This window comes from Bos mutus, chromosome 29 (genome assembly GCF_027580195.1).
Source record: "Bos mutus isolate GX-2022 chromosome 29, NWIPB_WYAK_1.1, whole genome shotgun sequence".
Taxonomy (NCBI): domain Eukaryota; kingdom Metazoa; phylum Chordata; class Mammalia; order Artiodactyla; family Bovidae; genus Bos; species Bos mutus.
Window position 1 is genome coordinate 27,154,626 of NC_091645.1, and position 21,679 is coordinate 27,176,304.

The 21,679-nt window shown below is 40.8% G+C and overlaps 1 protein-coding gene across 1 annotated transcript; it reads right to left on the reverse strand.

Moving 5' to 3' along the window:
* Window positions 1-4,136: 4,136 nt before the first annotated feature.
* Window positions 4,137-5,069, reverse strand: LOC102284549 (olfactory receptor 8B4). Its single transcript, XM_005906546.2, has one exon. It carries the CDS (start codon window positions 5,064-5,066, stop codon window positions 4,137-4,139), a length of 930 nt encoding a protein of 309 aa, XP_005906608.2. The 5' UTR covers window positions 5,067-5,069.
* Between the last annotated feature and the right edge of the window lie 16,610 nt (window positions 5,070-21,679).

Here is a 21,679-nt window from a genome sequence, read left to right on the forward strand (position 1 = left end):
CTGGTGGGCTACAGTCCATGGGGTCTCAAAGAGTTGGACGTTACTGAGCAACTAGTTCAGTTCAGTTCAGTTCATTTGCTCAGTAACGTCTGACTCTTTGTGACACCATGGACTGCAGCACGCCAGGCTTAACTGTCCATAGCCAACTGCCAGAGCTTGCTCAAACTCATGTCCATTGAGTCAGTGATGCCATCCAACTATCTCATCCTCTGTTGTCCCCTTATCCCCCTGCCTTCAATGTTTCCCAGCATCAGGGTCTTTACAAATAAGTCAGTTCTTTGCATCAGGTGGCCAAAGTATTGGAGTTTCAACTTCAGCATCAGCCCTTCCAGTGAATATTCAAGACTGATTTCCTTTAGGATGGACTAGTTGGACCTCCTTGCAGTCCAGGGGACTCTCAAGAGTCTTCTCCAACACCACAGTTCAAAAGCATCAATTCTTTGGCACTAAGCTTTCTTTATGGTCCAACTCTCACATATACATGACTACTAGAAAAACCATAGCTTTGACTAAATGGACTTTTGTTGGCAAAGTAATGTCTCTGCTTCTTAAAGCTGTCTAGGTTTGTCATAGCTTTTCTTCCAAGGAGCAAGCGTCTTTTAATTTCATGGCTGCAGTCACCATCTGCAGTGATTTTGGAGCCCAAAAAAATAAACTCTGTCACTGTTTTCACTGTTTCCCCATCTATTTGCCATGAAGTTATGGGACCAGATGCCATGATCTTAGTTTTCTGAATGTTGAATTTTAAGCCAACTTTTTCACTCTCCTCTTTCACTTTCATCAAGAGGCTCTTTAGTTATTCTGCACTTTCTGCCATAAGGGTGGTGTCATCTGCCTATCTGATGTTATTGATATTTCTTCCTGCAATCTTGATTCCAGCTTGTGCTTCCTCCAACCCAGCATTTCACATGATGTACTCTGCACAGAATTTAAATAAGCAGCATGACAATATACAGCCTTGATGTACTCCTTTCCCAATTTGGAACCAGTATGTTGTTCCATGTCCAGTTCTAACTATTGCTTCTTGACTGCATACAGATTTCTCAGGAGGCAGGCCAGGTGGTCTGGTATGCCCATCTTTTGAAGAATTTTCCAGTTTGTTGTGATCCACACAGTCAAAAGCTTTGGCATAGTCAGTAAAGCAGAAGTAGATATTTTTTCTGTAACTCTCTTGCTTTTTCGATGATCCAACAGATGTTGGCAATTTGATCTCTTGTTCCTCTCCCTTTTCTAAATCTAGCTTGAACATCTGGAAGTTCACAGTTCACATACTATTGAAGTCTGGCTTGGAAAATTTTGAGCATTATTTTGCTAGTGTGTGAAATGAGTGCAATTGTGTGGTAGTTTGAACATTCTTTGGCATTTCCTTTCTTTAGAACTGGAATGAAGACTGACCTTTTCTAGTCCTGCAGCCACTGCTGAGTTTTCCAAATTTGCTGACATATTGAGTGCAGCACTTTCACAGCATCATCTTTTAGGATTTGAAATAGCTCAACTGGAATTCCATCACCTCCACTAGCTTTGTTCGTAGTGATGCTTTCTAAGGCCCACTTGACTTCACATTCCAGGATGTCTGGCCCTAGGTGAATGATCACACCATTGTGGTTATCTGGGACATGAAGATCTTTTTTGTATAGTTCTGTGTATTCTTGCCACCTTTTCTTAATATCTTCTGCTTCTGTTAGGTCCATTCCATTTTGTCCTTTGTTGTGTCCATCTTTGCATGAAATGTTCCCTTGGTATCTCTAATTCTCTTAAAGAGATCTCTAGTCTTTCCTACTCTATTGTTTTCCTCTATTTCTTTGCATTGATCGCTGAGGAAGGCTTTCTTATCTCTCCTTGCTATTCTTTGGAACTCTGCATTCAAATGGGTATATCTATCCTTTCCTCCTTTGCCTTTAGCTTCTCTTCTTCTCTCAGCTATTTGTAAGGCTTCCTCAAACAACCATTTTGCCTTTTTGCATTTCTTTTCTTGGGGATGGTCTTGATCACTGCCTCCTATACAATGTCAGAAACCTCCATCCGTAGTTCTTCAGGCACTCTGTCTATCAGATCTAACCCCTTGAATCTATTTGTCTCTTCCAGTGTATAATGGTAAGGGATTTGATTTAGGTCATACCTAAATAGTCTTGTGATTTTCCCTACTTTCTTCAATTTAAGTCTGATAATTGCAGTAAGGAGTTCATGATGTGAGCTGCAGTCAGCTCCCAGTCCTGTTCTTGCTGACTGTATGTAGCTTCTCCATCTTTGGCTGCAGAGAATATAATCAATCTGATTTTGGTATTGACCATCTGGTTATCTCCATGTGCACAATATGTGTAAAGTACCTTAAACAGTGCCCAGACATGGAGAAAATAAGTTTTATTTCACACCTCTTCCTTAGTTTCATGCTGAAGATGCTTCTCTTTGCTGTTCTTGGCTCCATCTCAGAGCCTTGCTTCTGGCCATGACCTGGAACACTTGAACTACCTTTCCTCTTAGTATGATGCTGCCACTGGAGCAGATGTCAGCAGAGAGGTAAATGTGAAGAAGGTCTTATTTCTCTTTGTTTACTCATTTCTCATGCTGCTGTACACTGTGCAACTATCCAGTTTTATGGATGAGTTGGAAAATTATGAGCAAAGTAAAATATATAGACTGAGTACTTTATATGACGCTCCCCACTTCCAAAAGTACTAAGTGCTCTTTGCAGATAGTCTCCTCATGGACAGCCCAAGTTCCAGACTACACAGAGAGGATCCCATTCTTCTGACCCCGCCACAAGTCTCGGTCCTCCAGCCTCCCATATGGGTTAGTTTGACCCTAAGTTCAGCTTCATTCCAGCACACAAGAAACTTTATGAGGTTGTACTCTTCACAATCTGAGCTATCCATTGTAGAATAGGGGAGTCTTCAACAGAGTAGTACAGAGCACTCTTTGGCACTCAAAACTGGGGTCCCTTTCAAGTCCTCCTGCAAGTGGAAAATGTAATGTGACTCCTCTTTCTTCCTGATTCTCTAGTAATTAACTGTAACACATGTACACACACACACACACACACACACACAGCCTCAGAGGCAATATAATCTAAATCTACTGTAAAGAATAAAAGAATTGTCCTAAATGTCTATAATATGCACAGTACCTCCAGGGCAGGGTAGAGGTTAGCAGTTAACAACATGTTGTACATCCATGGAATTTCTTTCTTATTATTTTGCTTTCAGACTTAGACCCCAGAGCCCAAGGATTTGGCCCAGTTATAAACCACCTACCCCATGGTTACTAATCCATGGCCTAAGAGTTTTGAAACTTTGAAAAGAAAGATTTAGGTTTGATTTATCTTACATTTCAGGCCATATAAACAGCTCTTAGATGAGGCTTTCTCTTATATGGATGTGGATGTATGTGAAAGAGATGATTTACATTTCTCCTAGCCAAGCAAACCTTTCTAGGAGTTGGAAGGCTATCTTACTTATCACCCAAGTTATAGCTACCTTTCATTTTTGGTAAGCCTGTTCTCATAACTGAAGAAAAATAAATTCATTCTCCAGGATTTTTATACAACCACCTTCCCCATCTCCCAGCCAGAAAAGTTGCTTGAACAAACCCATTTAGCCTACCAAGAAAAAGATGGAAGGCATACAGTCTCATCTTACTCATCTCTTGGACCTAATATAGAGTCCAATAAACAATAGGCACTTAATAGATGCTAACTTGCATGCAGTGAACCAGTTGAAATAGTATAAACAAAAAGAGTACAAGTAAGATATTTGCAATTTTTTTTTTTTTTTCCTCTCGGCGAGTCCCTTATCTACAAGGGGACCGTCGCTCACAGTTGACAGCACCTGGCTCGACCCTTCTTCCCTCCACTGCTGCAGCAGGCCCTCACACTCCTCCTGGTCGGGGCCCCGAGGGGCCATGGCAAAGTTGCCTTCTACCTGGGAGGACGAGCTCTTCGCCAGGAGGACATTTTTCCGACATGTGAAGAAAGCATGTGACCCCGCTGTGCCTCAACAACAACTTTATTGCTGCAATTTTTTTTTTAAGTAGAGAGAAGACCTCACTTAAAAAAGAAAGACTAAGAGTCCTCCACATGTAGATACAATATTCTTGAGCATGATGCTTACCAATAAGTGACTGATGCAAACAGAACCATTTCAGAAGAGACCTGTCTTCAGGGTTTTTCTCAGAGCAAGTTTAACATCCTTATTCCTCAGACTGTAGATCAAAGGGTTAAGCATGGGAACCACATTGGTGTAGAAGACTGAGGCAAATTTACCCTGGTCCTTTGATCCAGGAAAAGAGGTTGTTAAATAGGTGAATGCCCCCGACCCAAAGAACAGAGCCACAACAACTACATGGGAGCCACATGTGCTGAAGGCTTTGGACCTGCCCTCAGTGGAAGGAATACAGAGGATACTGGAGAGAATCAGAGCATATGAGGTGAAGATACTGATACTGGATATTGTGATGACCCCTCCAACAACAATAAAAAACACCAGCTCATTGATGTAAGTGCTGGTGCAGGAGAGCTGCAAGAGAGGGAGAACTTCACACAGATAGTGGTGGACGATGTTGGAATCACAGAAGCTCAGTCTCAGCATGCTTCCGGTGTGGGCCATGGCCCCAGCAAACCCTATCATGTATGAACCAAGCATCATCAGCGAACAGACCTGAGGGGACATGGTGACCGTGTACAGCAGAGGATGGCAAATAGCCACAAAGCGATCATAAGCCATCGATACCAACACATAGCACTCAGAATTGACAAAGAAACAGAAGAAAAATAGTTGTGTCATGCATCCCACATAAGAAATGATATTTTCTGATATGAAATCAATTAGCATTTGGGGGGTAAACACACAAGAATAACAGAAATCTATAAAAGACAAGTTGAAGAGGAAAAAGTACATTGGAGTGTGAAGGCTAGAATTCATCGCAATTAAGGTGATCAAGCCCAAGTTGCCCACCACCGTGGACACATAGATCCCTAAAAACAGGAGGAAGAGGGTGAGCTGAAGCTCTGATCGTTCTGATAATCCCACGAGGATGAACTCAGTCACCGAGGAGCTGTTTACCAGAGCCATTCTCTTCTGGGGAGCTGTCTGTAGAAACAAGGGACAAAATGTTTCAAATGATTATAGTCACAAGCATAGCTGATGGAAAAAAGTCTAGAAGATAAGCCAGTGCATGAATGCCCTCCTTTTTGCCTTTCTTCTCTCATCTATATGCCCTCTCCCCACCCCGGCCCTGACAAGCTATTGACAATGTGTCTGTGACTACATCTTAGCTCCCCTGGGCTGATCATGAATCCAGGCTAGAGTCTGTTAGCATGGGCAGCAAGAATTCTGTCTGCACTCAGGAGATCAGGAGATGGAGCACCTGAACTGGCTGCCCAGCGACTCTCAGAAAGACCTTGCAAGAGCCAGGAGTACAACCTGAACCCACTGTGCCTCAGACTCTGAGAGACAGGCTCTCCTCTCCCATACTGTCTCCATTCACCCTGCCGGCCCCTTCCAACCACTTAAGAGGTCCCCACCTGAGAGGAAGCCAAAAGTTGTCCCCTCTCTCTGCACCTCCTGCCTTCCTCCTTTTAGTCCCTTCACTGCATTTGATACCAGAATCAGTTTCAAGAGTAAAGAAGGGATCAGTACTTCTCAGACCCCTTGATTGTGAATTTAAAAGAAAGCCATAAGGAAAAATGGGAGTCAGACATTCACCTTCCTCCTCCCGGCCCTTCAGTCCTGGGCATTAAGCAATCTCTTTCCATTAGCTCAAAAGATATAATGGTGTTAGTGCATAAAGCAGACAGCTTCATGTTTTAACTCTTCTGATTCCCTAGGTGCTGAGAATCAGAGCTTTTTACAGACCCCAGTCTCCAAGGTGCTCTAGGAATAGACCAAGATTTCTGTTGGTGGATTTTCCCAGATGGTAAATATCAACTTTAGGAGAAAAAAAAAAGCAACCCTCATTTTCACCAGAACCCCAGCTGGTATATCATGGAGAACTTTGGGCTACTTGATCTCAGGGATCTGATTAGATACAGTCTCAATCCCTAGGTAATTTAGAGTTATGTCCCTACAGGGAAGAAATTGGACTGTCTTTGTTTACAACCTGGATGATGATGTTTACCTAGCATCTTGGGACTAAGGTGTTCACTCAAACTTCTCCTAAACTCTGAGGATTTCATGTTGTTTAGTGCTGAATTGAGGTGGGGGGGGGGGCCTCAGATTTTCTATCCTTTGTTAAATCTTGGCACTTACACTTGACATTAAGGGAGGATGATCCCATACTTATTTTAACCACTATTTCCAAATTTGTAAAGGGAGATTTGAGAATAGGACCCAAAAAAGTTAGGTCAGACTTGTAGGTGGTATGAAAAGCACCTCTGACAAAATGTTTCTAGCACCATGAGCTGCTCAGAACACTGGAGACATTCCACCAGCACCACAGTCACAAACACCACCTACCCTCAGCTCTACCAAGCGCTATAGACTGGCTTTCACTATAAATGAGACTAAGGTACCACTTATGCAAAGAAACACTCACACATGCGCTCACACCCGCATACACACACACACACCTTCACAAACTTACTCTATGGATGTGTGCAGGCCAAGGTATTAACAGGAGATGTACCTAAAGGTTTTAATTCTGTCATCTTTCAGATGGCAAAATTGTTCTCCATGTCATCTGCTACATGAATATTCTAAGAAATTTTCAAAGATATGTGAGCAACTGCATTTGTAAGTTTCCACTGAGGATGCCTAAAATAATCCTAGATTGCTTGGAACATTCCTGATTTACATCCATTATCCCTGTATAATTATTAATAGCAAACCTTCTCACTCTCAAAAGTGTCTGGATTTGGGTAACAAATTATATGGTCACCCTACTAAAAAGAGCATAAGCAACTATTCAAATCCTCCTGCTCCTGCTGTCTCCTACTGACTTCTCTCCACTTTCTGACTAAGACAGTCTCTGTCTTTCGCTCTCTCTTACCCTAAGAGTTCTCTTTCACTGAACCTGCTCTTCCTGGCCAACCAGTACCTTCTTGTCAGTAGATTTTGGCTTAAATATGGGAAGGGCATTAACTGCAAGCTATTTCCAATTTATACCTAGCCCAAAAAACCTAAAGCAAATAAATTTACACTGCACCTACCCACCTAACATAGGTGAAAGAGGAACAGGGAGTGAAGAATTATTTGGGAACAAGGAATAAAACATTGGCGGAATTCTACATTATAATCATTGGTACAATAGTAGAACATTGTATATTGCTATACATGATGCAATAAACTGATGAGTAGTATTTAACAAATTTGAACATATATTTTACCCAGAAATTATACACTTAGATATATACCAAATTTAAAAAAGTGTATATGTATACCTAACAATATGACAAGAATGTTCATGAAACTTAAATAAATGTCACAAACCTATTATGGAGCAAAAGACGCCAAGACAAAAGAGTGTATACTTTAAGATTTGATTCACATGAAGTCCAAAAGCATGAAAACTGATCTTCTATCATTTCAGTTCAGTCACTCAGTCGTGTCCGACTCTTCGCAACCCCACGAATCGCAGCACACCAGGCCTCCCTGTCCATCACCAACTCACAGAGTTCACCCAGACTCAAGTCCATCGAGTCAGTGATGCCATCCAGCCATCTCATCCTCTGTCTTCCCCTTCTCCTCCTGGCCCCAATCCCTCCCAGCATCAGAGTCTTTTCCAATGAGTCAACTCTTCCCATGAGGTGGCCAAAGTACTGGAGTTTCAGCTTTAGCATCATTCCCTCCAAAGTAATCCCAGGGCTGATCTCCTTCAGAATGGACTGGTTGGAGCTCCTTGCAGTCCAAGGGACTCTCAAGAGTCTTCTCCAACACCACAGTTCAAAAGTATCAATTCTTTGGCCCTCAGCCTTCTTCACAGTCCAACTCTCACATCCATACATGACCACAGGAAAAACCATAGCCTTGACTAGACAGACCTTTGTTGGCAAAGTAATGTCTCTGCTTTTGAATATGCTATCTAGGTTGGTCATAACTTTCCTTCCAGGGAGTAAGCGTCTTTTAATTTTATGGCTGCAGTCACCATCTGCAGTGATTTTGGAGCCCAAAAAAATAAAGTCTGACACTGTTTCCATTGTTTCCCCAACTATTTCCCATGCAGTGATGGGACCGGGTGCCATTATCTTTGTTTTCTGAATGTTGAGCTTTAAGCCAACTTTTTCACTCTCCATTTTCACTTTCATCAAGAGGCTTTTGAGTTCCTCTTCACTTTCTGCCATAAGGGTGGTGTCATCTGCATATCTGAGGTAATTGATATTTCTCCCGGCAATCTCGATTCCAGCTGTGTTTCTTCCAGTCCAGCGTTTCTCATGATGTACTCTGCATATAAGTTAAATAAGCAGGGTGACAATATACAGCCTTGTTGTACTCCTTTCCTATTTTGGAACAAGTCTGTTGTTCCATGTCCAGTTCTAACTGTTGCTTCCTGACCTGCATACAGGTTTCTCAAGAGGCAGGTCAGGTGGTCTGGTATTCCCATCTCTTTCAGAATTTTCCACAGTTGATTGTGATCCACACAGTCAAAGGCTTTGGCATAGTCAATAAAGCAGAAATAGATGCCTTTCTGGAACTCTCTTGCTTTTTTGATGATCCAGCAGATGTTGGCAATTTGATCTCTGGTTCCTCTGCCTTTTCTAAAACCGGCTTGAACATCAGGAAGTTCACGGTTCACATATTGCTGAAGCCTGGCTTGGAGAATTTTGAGCATTACTTTACTAGCGTGTGAGATGAGTGCAATTGTGTGGTAGTTTGAGCATTCTTTGGCATTGCCTTTCTTTGGGATTGGAATGAAAACTGACCTTTTCCAGTCCTGTGGCCACTGCTGAGTTCTCCAAATTTGCTGGCATATTGAGTGCAGCAGTTTCACAGCATCATCTTTCAGGATTTGAAATAGCTCAACTGGAATTCCATCACCTCCACTAGCTTTGTTCATAGTGATACTTTCTAAGGCCTACTTGACCTCACATTCCAGGATGTCTGGCTCTAGGTCAGTGATCACACCATCGTGATTATCTGGGTCATGAAGATCTTTTTTGTACAGTTCTGTGTATTCTTGCCACCTCTTCTTAATATCTTCTGCTTCTATTAGGTCCATACCATTTCTGTCCTTTATCGAGCCCATCTTTGCATGAAATGTTGCCTTGGTATCTCTAATTTTCTTGAAGAGATCTCTAGTCTTTCCCAGTCTGTTGTTTTCCTCTATTTCTTTGCATTGATCACTGAGGAAGGCTTTCTTATCTCTTCTTGCTATTCTTTGGAAATCTGCCTTCAGATGCTTATATATTTCCTTTTCTGCTTTGCTTTTCACTTCTTTTCTTTTCACATCTATTTGTAAGGCCTCCCCAGACAGTCATTTTGCTTAGTAAATCAAGAAGAAAAAGAATTAATACATATAAAGCAACTTCAGAGTCCTAGCCTTATGCTGGGTGTTTCCTATGTAATACTGGGTTTATAACAACTATAGAGTGTGCATGAGTGGCAGGTTATTCTTTCCAAAGATGGCATTCTAGCACATGCACACATGCGCACACGTGCACACACACTCGTATACGTACATCTTACATCCCACATGCTCTTAATACAATGGAAGGAAAGCTGTCCTCCAATAAAGAGATGGTGTCTATGCTTTCTACCCTTGCATCTAGGCAGGGACTTGGGATTTCTCAGACAAAGAATACGGCAGAAGTGATGCTATGTGACTCAGCCATGGAAGAATACAGCTTTCACTTCACTGTCTGTCCCTCTCTCTCCTTCCTCCTTCTTCCTTCCTCCATCCTTCTTCCTTCTTCCCCCTTCCCTCTTCCTCTCTCCTTACTCTTATTCCTCTTTTGTCATCCCCAGCCTCTCACTTACATTGGAACATCTGGCTTTGTCTGCAGATAAACCACAAAGCAGAAAGTTTATGGTCATTTATCCAATGCTAAGGAGGAGCAGAAGCCCTCTGGACTTCCCTGGTGGCTCAGATGGTAAAGAATCTGCCCGCAGTGTGGGAGACCTGGGTTCAGCCCCTGAATTGGGAAGGTCCCCTGGAGAAGGGAAAGACTATTCAGTCCAGTATTCTTGCCTGGAGAATTATATGAACAAAGGAACCTGGCCAGCTACAATCCATGGGATCACAAAGAGCCAGACATGACTGGGCAACTAACGCTCACTTTTTTTTCCCAGAAGCCCTCTAGAGATCGCATGCTGCATCAGGATGCATACTCAAGGGAAATTGCCAGGACAGTTTCGCAAGACTGGATTCTGTTTCCCCTTCACTACTCAGAGAAACTTTTTTCCAGTTCCATATTTAAATGAGGTTTCTGAGGTTTATTTTTATGAAGAAAATAGATGTTTCTCTTTAGTACATAATTTCTTACCCACTGCATTTCTCCCTCTTAAATAACAGTTTTGCAGATATGTGGCAATGGCTCAGCAATGAACGAATAAGGAAGAATCATCTCTGTTCATCAGAGTAGAAGTCAGTGTATTCACTTTTTTATTTTTATTAAGACTAGCTATTTCTAGCAATCTTGCAAACTTTATATTCAGAAAAATCTCTACTATGGCAAACTAAGAATTCAGAATAAAATATAAAAGTTATCTATTTGTTGATATTTGAGGGGGCAGATACTAAGTGAATTCATGTGAGAGCAAAGAGAATAATCCAGAGGGGTGCACAAGCACTGGACCTGGGGTTTGTCCTTGGGGAGCTAGTCAATCCCCTGTGGCCCAGATTTGGAGTTTAATTGGGTTGCCAGTTTGGGAGCCTGGTGTCATTATTGACTCATAATACTGGATCCCATAGGGAAACATCTCCCATGGCTTAATTAGAGAAAGAAAAAAGTTCACATAGGAAGCGGGCAGAGATATGTATCTGTCCTGGCCTTGGCTCTAAAAGGGCAGAAAAAGAGAGAAAATATCCCCTGAAAGTTCTAACCATCTCTGTGTTTTAGGCAGAAAATCCATATTACATATATAACCAAAAAAAAATATCTTTCTTGGGAAAATACAATTTAAATCAAACTATCAAAGGATTTCCCATGATAAATACCCAAGGATCATAAACTCTTAGTGAAAATTACTAAACAAACACAAAATAAGCCACCAGCTTGATAATCACCATAAATGAAAAATCACAATCTATAGAACCAGATCTGCAAAATTATTATGTTTATCAGGGGCAGAACACAAAATAAATATATTTGATGTATTCAAAGGGGAAAAAATGAAAGTATAACATATAAAGGAAAAATCACATATTTTTAAAGACTTTAAATTTTATTTATTGACTACACTGTGCAGCTTGTGGGATTTTAGTTCTCCAACCAGGGAATTCCCTCCAACAGAGCTTTTAGAAATAAAACATGATTGTTGAAATGAGGAATCCTTTGAATATGTTAAACAGCCTGTTAGACACAGGTGAAGAAAAAGTAAGTAACTTGGATAGTAAAAATTATCCAGAAGTCAGCCTCAACTAGGGAGAAGGAGGGAATAGCTATCATTTACAAATAAAACATTGGAGAAGGTAATGGCACCCCACTCCAGTACTCTTGCCTGGAAAATCCCATGGATGGAGGAGCCTGGAAGGCTGCAGTCCATGGGGTCGCACAGAGTCAGGCACGACTGAAGTGACTTAGCAGTAGCAATAGCAACAAATAAAACATAAGAAATGTAGATATATAGAGCACATCTACCACATTCTAGACCCTGTGTTTGTCACTAAAAATAAAGCAATAGCGGAAACACGTAGTCCCTTTTCTTTCAAATAGGTAATTTAGATGGAGAAAATAAACAGCTGCTTCTAATTGAGTCTAATAATTAATTAACTTTAATAATTAATTGGAAATACAGTAAGTGTGCCAGAAAGAAGTTATGGGTTGCTATGAAACCATTTAATGGGGGGGGGGGGGGGGGCAGGTGGCGGTGCTCTCCTGAATCTGGAGGGTCAGGAATGTCCTCCCTGAGGAAGTGAAATTCAGGTTTAAAACTCAAAAAGTAAATAGTGATGAAACTAGTTGTTCGTGACTGTCCAGCATTGGCACTCCTGCATTTGGAGACCCTCCCTTGTGTAAGCCTTGGATGGAGTCAGAACTTGGCCTTTTTCTGTGAAATCTTGAGAACATAAGACCTGAGCTCAGCTCAGATATTCCCATGCTCTTTCTGTGACACAAAAAAGAGAAACAATTTATATTCTTTTTTGGCACACACAAAAAAAAAGAGACAAAAATCAGTCAATCGGTAACAAATGTCAGGTGTTGGTGGCCAACAGGAGCAGCCAGCTCAGCCTAACCAGACAGTTCTGAGGTGTGACTTAGCTGGGCTTCTACCACCTGGCTTCTCCTAGATGCTACCTGTCTCCAAAAACTGCTGTGAGTTTCTGTGAACCACCTCATTTCCTGACAACTCCCTTTTTTTGGAAGAAGTTAACCAGAATCAGTGTTCCGTTTGTAGTTAAGAATGCTGGCTGACAGAAAAGTGACTGGAGATTAAGGAGGGGGGTGGCAGGGACTGGAGGTAGGGAAACCATTCCAAGCTGTGGGACAACTTTCTCATATCCCTGTGATTAAGGCAGACACACCGGCCAAAATCACCTTTTAAAAGGGCGTAACAAAGTCTCCCTCAGTGTTTTTCTCTATTTTGAATGATGTTTCCCCCTTCCAGGGAACTGTTGTGTGGATGCAGTTTAAAGGATAAAATGAACAAACTTTGCAGATTTCAGAGACCATGCTTCATAATCCTACATAAAGTTTTTTAAACCTTCAATTGTCCAAGGACTCCTCTTTTCTCTAATAATGAATAATAAGCTCCTTTTCTAGGCAGACAGAAATGCATTTGATTGTCTGACCAGCTTTTTTAATGTTTTGTGGACCATAAAAGCAATAGCAAATAATAATAATAAGGATTATGTTTAACATCTAAGGAAGGTAATGGCGCAAAAATTATTTTTATTAGTGATTAAACTGCTAGTATGTGTTTAAATTGGTCATTATTTTTATAAGGTTCTATTTTTCATGGTTTCTATGTTCATTTATTTGCCTTTGTGATTCTGTGTAAAATCAATACAGAATAGCTTTGGAATAGCTTTTTGTGTACCTTGTAAAACTCAGAAAATAATTTACTCTTAAAAATTGCATTTGAATCAGTTCTCATGAGATGGATGAAACTGGAGCCTATTATACAGAGTGAAGTAAGCCAGAAAGAAAAACACCAATACAGTATATTAATGCATATATATGGAATTTAGAAAGATGGTAATGATAACCCTGTATGCGAGACAGCAAAAGAGACACAGATGTATAGAACAGTCTTTTGGACTCTGTGGGGGAGGGTGAGGGCAGGATGATTTGGGAGAATGGCATTGAAACATGTAAATTATCACATGTGAAATGAATCGCCAGTCCAGTTTTGATGCATGATACAGGGTGCTCCGGGCTGGTGCACTGGCATGACCCAGAGGGATGGGATGGGGAGGGAGGTGGGAGGGGGGTTCAGGATGGGGAACACGTGTACACCCATGGTGGATGCATGTTGATGTATGGCAAAAACAACACAATATTGTAAAATAAATAAATAAATAAAATGAGATTGAAAAAAAATCACTTACAGAGTATTATAGAAAGTGTGTCTTTGGTTTGGCAGCAGATCTTTATTCAAAAACAACTTCCAGTCATTACATGTAATTATGGAAATACAGGCTTCCCAGGTGGCATTAGTGCTAAAGAACCCACCTGCCAATGCAGGAGACACAGACTTGGGTTCAACCCCTGGGTCGGGAAGATCCCCTGGAGGAGGGCTTGGCAACCCATTCCTGTATTCTTACCTGGAGAATCCCATGGACAGAGGAGACTGGCAGGCTACAGTCCATGGGGTCGCAGAGTCAGACATGACTGAAGCAACTTACCTCACACACATGCATGAAGATGCACAATCTGCTTTATGATGTGGTTTTAGAAATGCATTTCTATTAGTCTCTACTGATAAGTAGAACTTAATCAAGAGAGAAAATCAGGAGCATGTTCTGGGCAAAGAGAACCACAAAAGGAAATATTAAAAGTCATATGGAGGGAAAGAAAAAAAAAGCATTGCAAATTTGGGAAATGGAAAATGACATTGAGACTTGAATCATTGCATACATGGCAGAGAGGGGTGAGATGTAGTTAGGGTAGATTAATGATGGTGGTACATTAAATCCTGCTTCCCTCTCTGACTCGAGAATCAATTGAGAAGTTAGACACAGAAGTCAGGGGGCGAAAAAATGCCAGTTTTATTCCTGATAAAGTTAATTAGAAGACCGAGCTTGGATGTACATCTACAGTAGGACCTTATAACTCCCTCACTGCACATCAGAGACTAAATTTATGAATCCAGGTCTAAACTGAGCTGGACAACAGTTGGTGTTCTCAACAAAGGAGAAGGGTTGCAGATGGAGGAGATGAACAGAGATTCTGAGAATGTGCATGTCTTAACTAGAAATGAGAAAGGCCTTAAAAAGGGGGCTGGGCCACCCTGAACCACATTATAAGTTAATTTTCCTAATTTCTGATCAGTCCTGTAAACCATTCACTTCCTTGGAGTGAAGTAGGGGCAAATAAGGAGGAAGAGAAAGGGTTGCTTCTTCATTTACCTGTATAGGACAGAGAGTCTTCTCCCTACTAGGAAGGTGAAGCCTCAAAGAAGCTAAAATCACATTTGGGGTGGAAACTGGTTAGCACCAGAGTTTGTAGTTGATGGTGAGCAAAAGGGGAGAGCTGACATCTCCAAACTTGATTCTGACTTTTGGTAAAGAGTGTAGGAGAAGGATGGGGCTGGAGACCAGGGAAACCTGAACTCAGGTGGTGGGAGGAAAGTGCAGAATGTCACGCATGAGAAAGAGTCAAAGAGAAAGCTGATCTTAGAATTTTAGAAAAGGAAATTTAGAATCCTCAGATGAACACATCACTGTTAAAAAAAAAAAAAAACTCTTTGTAAAGAAGGAAACAATGTTGTCCTGTGCAGCCAACAGAAACATTTTACATCATTCCACTGATCTTACAACTCCTAATATAATGAGTATAGCCATTTTTAAAAATCATGATTTTCAAATGTATTTAGTCACATGGAGAGCTGTTTACATTGTGTTACAGAATGAGAAAAAAAAGTTATAAAATCAAACCATTTGACCACATTTGTTGTTGCGTTTGTGGATATATATGTGTTTGTTGTTTTTGCAAACCAATTTAAGTCATCATAGGTACACAACACAAATTTCTGAAAGAATGAACACCCAAATCCTAAGAGTGACTAGTTATCTCTTGGTGGTAGGATCACAGATTTTTTAATCTTTTGCTTACCGATACTTTTACGTATTCTTACAACACTCAAGCATTGCTTCTGCAAATTTAAGAAAAATTATTTTAAAAAAATTAAAAACAAAACACTGCATAATTTAACGTTTTAAGATCTCACTCAGGATTTGTTCAGCATTTATCTAGCACCTTCTGTATCTGCCCAGGCATTAAGCTGTCTGCATGTGTTAGATCACCTAACCAAGGTTGAGACTATAACCTCAAACATTTTCTGGATATTTGACTTCACAATCCGTATCACCGTAGTCCAGCAGGTCTCACATATGCTTGTATTACTGACCCTATCAAATCAGTGCATTGGATAAGGAGAAAAGTCTTTGGCACTCTTCCTTGACATCTCTTTTTGGCAAATCGTTTCAAGTGAGAGGGAATGCGTGGACAAGTCCAGCCCTGAGGCAGCAAGACCTTGGACTTGGCACAACGTGCATATGCATGCATCACAGCTTCTTGCACATGCAGACTGAGCCTCTGGAAGGCAGCGAGTGGCAGGAGTGTGAACGCCAGAGTCAGCCAGTCTAAATTCAGTTCTTTCCTTCACCACTTACTATCTGTACCATCTATTTCAGGTAAGTTCTTAACATCTTTAAGCCTCAGTTTGCCCATGTATAAAGCAGAGAGAATCATCTCATATCAACATATAGGAAGTCTAAATGAGAACTTGTATAAAATGTTATTGTTTGTGTTTGAGGAACGTGGTCCCATGAATCTTGTGAGACTCTTGCCCACCTTCATTCTCAAATCACAGTTATTGCAAGATGGGTGAAGAAGGAGGAAGAGAGAGAAGGAGTCATATCCTTGAGGAGGCCAGACTGAATGGCATCTACAACCAAATTGTGGGGTCAAGTGTCTCAGGGTGTTTTTCCTCCCACTCCAGGCCTGGCTCTTCCTTTTCTGTGGTCTCATTAGTCACTGATTGAACTGGGAAACTATTGTGTGTGCAAGTGAAACATGGTGAGAAACAACACTAAGGAACCACCATGTTTGGGACACAGAGCATTGGCCTCTTTGCAGAAAGCAAGTCTCACTTACACATACAAGGCGTCCTCAAAGAGCAAACATAAATGACTACAGAGACAAGTGTTCTCCCATTAAACAGCTGCTTGCAGAATCACACTAAATAAAGCTCATTTCACCTAACACTCATATTTCAGTTTTAAACACCATTTGTCTCCACATAAAACCAGTGCTTGGGCTGGGAAAGAACAGGATAAGCCGGATTGTTTTGCCAGAAAATAATAAGGTGCTCAAACTCTAATGTAGATATATTGAAAGGTCATAAGATCCAGCGTGAGGAGGGTTGCACTGGACAAACCAGGGACAAATTGAGCATCAAAGGAAATAATGATGATAATGAATCATAACTCAGACAAAATTAGAATGTATGAGTCCATAATGATATAAATGAATGAATGAATGAACGAATATAGAAGAAATAAGGGTTCTTCCTGACAAAACTACAAAAATTTGATGGAGTTGGAAACAAATAACAAAAGTTTGATGGAGTTAGAAGATCTCCATTTTACAACCATCAGAGTAATAGAATCAGGCAAGCACCATCAATGGATCTTAAAACTAGGGTGTGAAAGATTGAAAGGGAACATCACACTTCATAGTCTCAAAATATCTCCCCACAATGCACTTTTAATTACAAAGAGAAAAGTAGTAATCTTCCCCAATAAATTACCAAGGAACTTGCAAAGTTTCAAGAACTCTGTGTTATCAAATGTCCCCAGATTGAGATTAAAGACAAAGGAAGCTTTGCTCTGAGGAAATGGTGCTATGCAAAGTCAGCAAAGAATCAGGCTGTGATCTTGGCAACTCTTTTCTAAGTGTATTAATGTTCTGAACACAATCATTTGAGATTGTGGTTTCCATTACTCTGGGGAAAATGGGAACTTAATACGTGAATGATTCATTTCTATATTGTACAAATTTTTCTTCAGCTTGCTGTCTCTGGCATATTAACTAAAATGGGGAATATGAAATGAATGCCCAACTGTTAAATTTCTCTTGAAGTCCTATGTTCAGTTGGATAGTGGCTTAGAGTTTGCTGAAGGTATTCGTTTTATAGAAAACTATAAATTTTACTACTAGGAGGAGTATAAAGTGCTGGTTTGGGCTTCCCCTGTGGCTCAGAATCCGTGTTTGATACAGGAGCCACAGGAGACTCAGGTTCAATCCTGGGTCAGGAAGGGTTCAATGCCTGGAGAAGGGCATGGCAACCCACTCCAGTGTTCTTGCCTAGAGAATTCCATGGACAGAGGAGCCTGCTGGCTAGAGTCCATGGGGTCACAAAGAGTTGGACATGACTGAAGCAACTTAGCAGCAGCAAAGTGGTGGTTTACAGATAAGGGTAGGGTCTGACTTCTGCTACAGATGCCAGGTGGCATGTGCCTAAAATTAGGGGACAGGAGTAAACATAAGAATAACATAATCAAGGGCTTCCCAAGTGGCTCAGTGGTAAAGAATCTGCCTGCCAATTCAGGAGACACAGGTTTGATCCCTGGATCAGGAAGATCCCCTACAGAAGGAAATCTCAACCCATTCCAGTATTCTTGCCTGCAGAATTTCACGGACAGAGGAGTCTGGCAGTCTACAGTTCATAATGTTGCAAAGAGTCCGACGTGACTGAGTGACTAGCAGCAATATAATCAAGGCATTAATGATGGGATATTAGGGACTAAGCATGTGTTTATCTGTGTGCTGGAAGAGATGTGTTGTCAGAAGACAGAACAGGAAAACCCCTTTGGTAAGTCAGCTGCTAAAACTGCTAGATGATCCAATCTTGCATCCAACAGATATTTGTTTAATCTCCACTGTGCATGTGCTGGGCACTGTGCTTGGTGTGGGGAATGTCTCAAAACAGACACCAAGAACTCTGCTCACACAAAACTACACAGTCTAATTTGTGGTAGGGATAGATACAGAAAAGAAAGTGACAAGGACTTTACATTGCAAGCATCATGAGCAGAGGCACAAAAATGAACCAGGGCAGGAGAAAGGTATTCCAGAAAGACACCTCACAGTAGGTAGTCACAGACTGGAAGGCTCCAGAGCACCTTCCTGTCCTAGGATTAAAAAGATTACCAGCAATATGATTAAACCAAGAAAGAGCCATTTAAGAAATTAAAAGAGTGTATAAGGAAGGAAAAGGAAAGAGAAAACATTTTCAATTTGCTCCCTCTTTTCTTTATCCATTCAGGCACCACAAATACTTTATGAAGTAGAGGAAAGAAAAGATATAGAAGGAAGAGACGATAATACAAACACCACCACCAAAATTAAAGGTGATAAGTTTTCATGAATGCCACCCTCATCAGTACAGAATTGGGCCAAAGTGGACAGTCGAGATGTGTGTATGCTGCTAGAGTGTAGCTTGAAATTGAATTTTCAAAAAGGGATTTTGCAATAAAGTTCAAGAATCTTGTGTGATTCAATAATTCCTTGTCTAAGAATATATTTTAATGGGGAGACTCAGATTTATTTAATGTTGTTGAGCATTATTTATAATTTGGAAATATGAAAATAACATACAGCAGTAGAAAAATGTTCACTGGATATAATACATCCATATGGTAGAATTTTGCACAATTATAAAAACAAAATTGAAAGCAAGAGATCAGAAAAAAAAATTCTGGCTGTGAGCTCTGTTTTGAGAAACAAACTTTTGTAGCTAGAGATGGTGTTTCTTGCTTTCACAGTGTTCCTTTCTCTCTCCCTTTTTTTGGCTACCCGTGACCCTTCACATACATCTTTTCTACCTTTTTATTCATTTATTTATCCAATAAGAATTCCTTATTCCCTCCTCTTCTAATTAATTTTCATCTGTTTAAAGCAACTGCTCATAGACTCTGAAAATAAAGACAACATTGTGTGTATGTATGTGCAAAGACTGTCAAAAATACATACAATTCACAAGCAACAGTTATGGCCCCAAGGGAGGCTACGAAAGGATGAGAAAGGATCAGATGCCCTTTCACTGATCATTTTTTGGTAATACTAGTAAACATCATGAACCTGTACTATGCATTTAATATACAAATAAATATATATAGTGAATAAAATGTAGAAATAATCTGATCTAGCATAATCATTTTTCATGTAAGTAAGCATGAGCCCAGAAAGATGGAGCGATTATCTCAAGGTCACACAATAAATTAGTGGAAGTGCTGATGCTAAGAGAAGAGGATCTAGCAGGAATGGAGATGAAGTTTGCTGAGCATTTGCCATTTAATTCTCTGAATAATCCTGTGAAAACATTTGCTCAGAGACATCAAGTAACTTGGTGAAGACTGCGTAGCTACTGAGTAAAAGCTAGGGTCCAAATTTGATTCTACCTTCCAGTTCCCTAGTCTCTGATTTTTCTAGGTCTTTATGCTACTCTCTTCCTCTCACCTATCCCAGTCACCCAGCTTCCATACTGTCCATCCATCTGTTCTATGCTGTGTAAAGCACAGATCTCTCATTTTGCTCTCATACTTTTGAACTCACCCTTATTGATCTGTGCAACCCAACAGGCAAAGCTATACCTCCATCCAAACTTCATTTTTCCATATAGAAGAGACTTTTCCTAAAGAGACTCTCATAAACCAAAATTATTATCATTGCATTTCATGTATTGTTGCTTCAAAAAAAAATTTATCCCCTACAATTTTCTTTTAAAACAAAAGGCAACCCTACCACTTATACGTAGAAACATCAGGCTATGGATGTACAAACTTAGGCTGTACTTCCACCCTTTACTGTAAGGTGTGTTAGCTAGGGTCCCAGCAGAAAACAAAGTAGCTGAAAAATATAACAAGGAAACTATTTGCAGGGGTATACACAAAAAGTGATTTGGAGAGACCACCAAAGGGAGATAGAGCTCCCCAGACTAGCAACAGCCAGGAGAGATTGTAGCCCGTTGGCATGAAGAGACAGAGGAGGGAACAGTTACTGTAACCAAGTTGGAAACAGGGCACTCAGTTCCTGACACTGTAGCCAGCTGGAAGAAATTCTAGGAAATAAATATTACGAATATCACACTCCTCTCACCTTCTGATTTTCTCTGCTGATGAAAGAAAACCTGCCTAACCCAACCAGAAACCAGAGGCCACAGAGCCCAGTGATGGAACTGTTAAAGAATGCCTCCCAGGGCTTGGAGTAAGGTACCAGAAAGTTGATCTAAAGGGTCACACAAAAAAATGAAGCAGTACCATAACAATCAGTGACCATTTCCTCTGTCACTTTCTGCCGCGTGGTGCTGACTGGATAACACTAGGTTTTCTATGGTTCTGAAATAGTCTCCAAATCCTCAGCTGACCACCTTGAGTGGCAGATTTCTCCACTCTTGCTTTAAAAGCACAATTTGAAAACAAGGAAATGATTGTGTGTGAAATATTTCCCAAATCCTGTCCTTTGTAACACTGACATATTCTTTGAGGTCTTTCATGCACTCTGGCCAAATCCACTGAAGTCCAAGTGGCCAAAGCTCCACATCGCTATCTCAGGAGGTACCACGTGTGCTGCTGTCCGGGCTCTAGCACACTTCCCCACACACTGTGCAGAATTCTTCAAGAATCTGTCTGGTCATTCAGCCAAGACCATCTCAACAAAGTGTTATACCTCCTACCTTCATGTGAAAATGTGATATTTAAAATTAGCCCTTGAAAAGTTGCCTGAAATTTCTGTAGACAAAACCAGACTTTCATGTCCTAGACCAACTCACACTTGAAATGAAACCTTCTAAGGCAGCTGAAGGAGGAAGAAAGTGAACAGTAATGGAAAGAAATCAGTATTAAAAAGCAAGAGCCTGGATTCTAGTCACAGTTCAGCTGCTGAGTAGCTGAGTGACCTTGGGGAAGTTACCTAAGCCTGAATCTGTTCTCAGAAATAAGACAACTTAACTAAATAATTCTTGAAAGTGAAAAATGAAAGTTTTAGTCACTCAGTCATGTTGACTCTTTGCAACCTCAGGAACTGTAGCCCTCCAGGCTCCTCTGTCCATGGAATTCTCCAGACAAAACACACGGGTATCCATTCCCTTCTCCAGGGGATCTTCCTGACCCAGGGATCAAACCCAGGTCTCCTGAGTTGCAGGCAGATTCTTTGCTGTCTGAATCATCAGGGAAGCTCAAATGATCCTTAAGGCCCACTAACTATGAGTATCCTCTAGTTTTAACAATCTTCTTAAGTTAAAGGTCACTTAAAAGGGGAAAGACAAACTTGTTGAGAAAGAGTTAAAATTTCCTCCATGTAATCAATGGAACTTGAATCATCTATGGAAGGAAAAATGTCCCTTTCCTAAATATTGCCCCCTTC

Coding starts and splice junctions, on each gene's coding strand:
- LOC102284549 (XM_005906546.2), bottom strand. CDS start 5,066: ATGGCTCTGGTAAACAGCTCCTCGGTGACTGAGTTCATCCTCGTGGGA.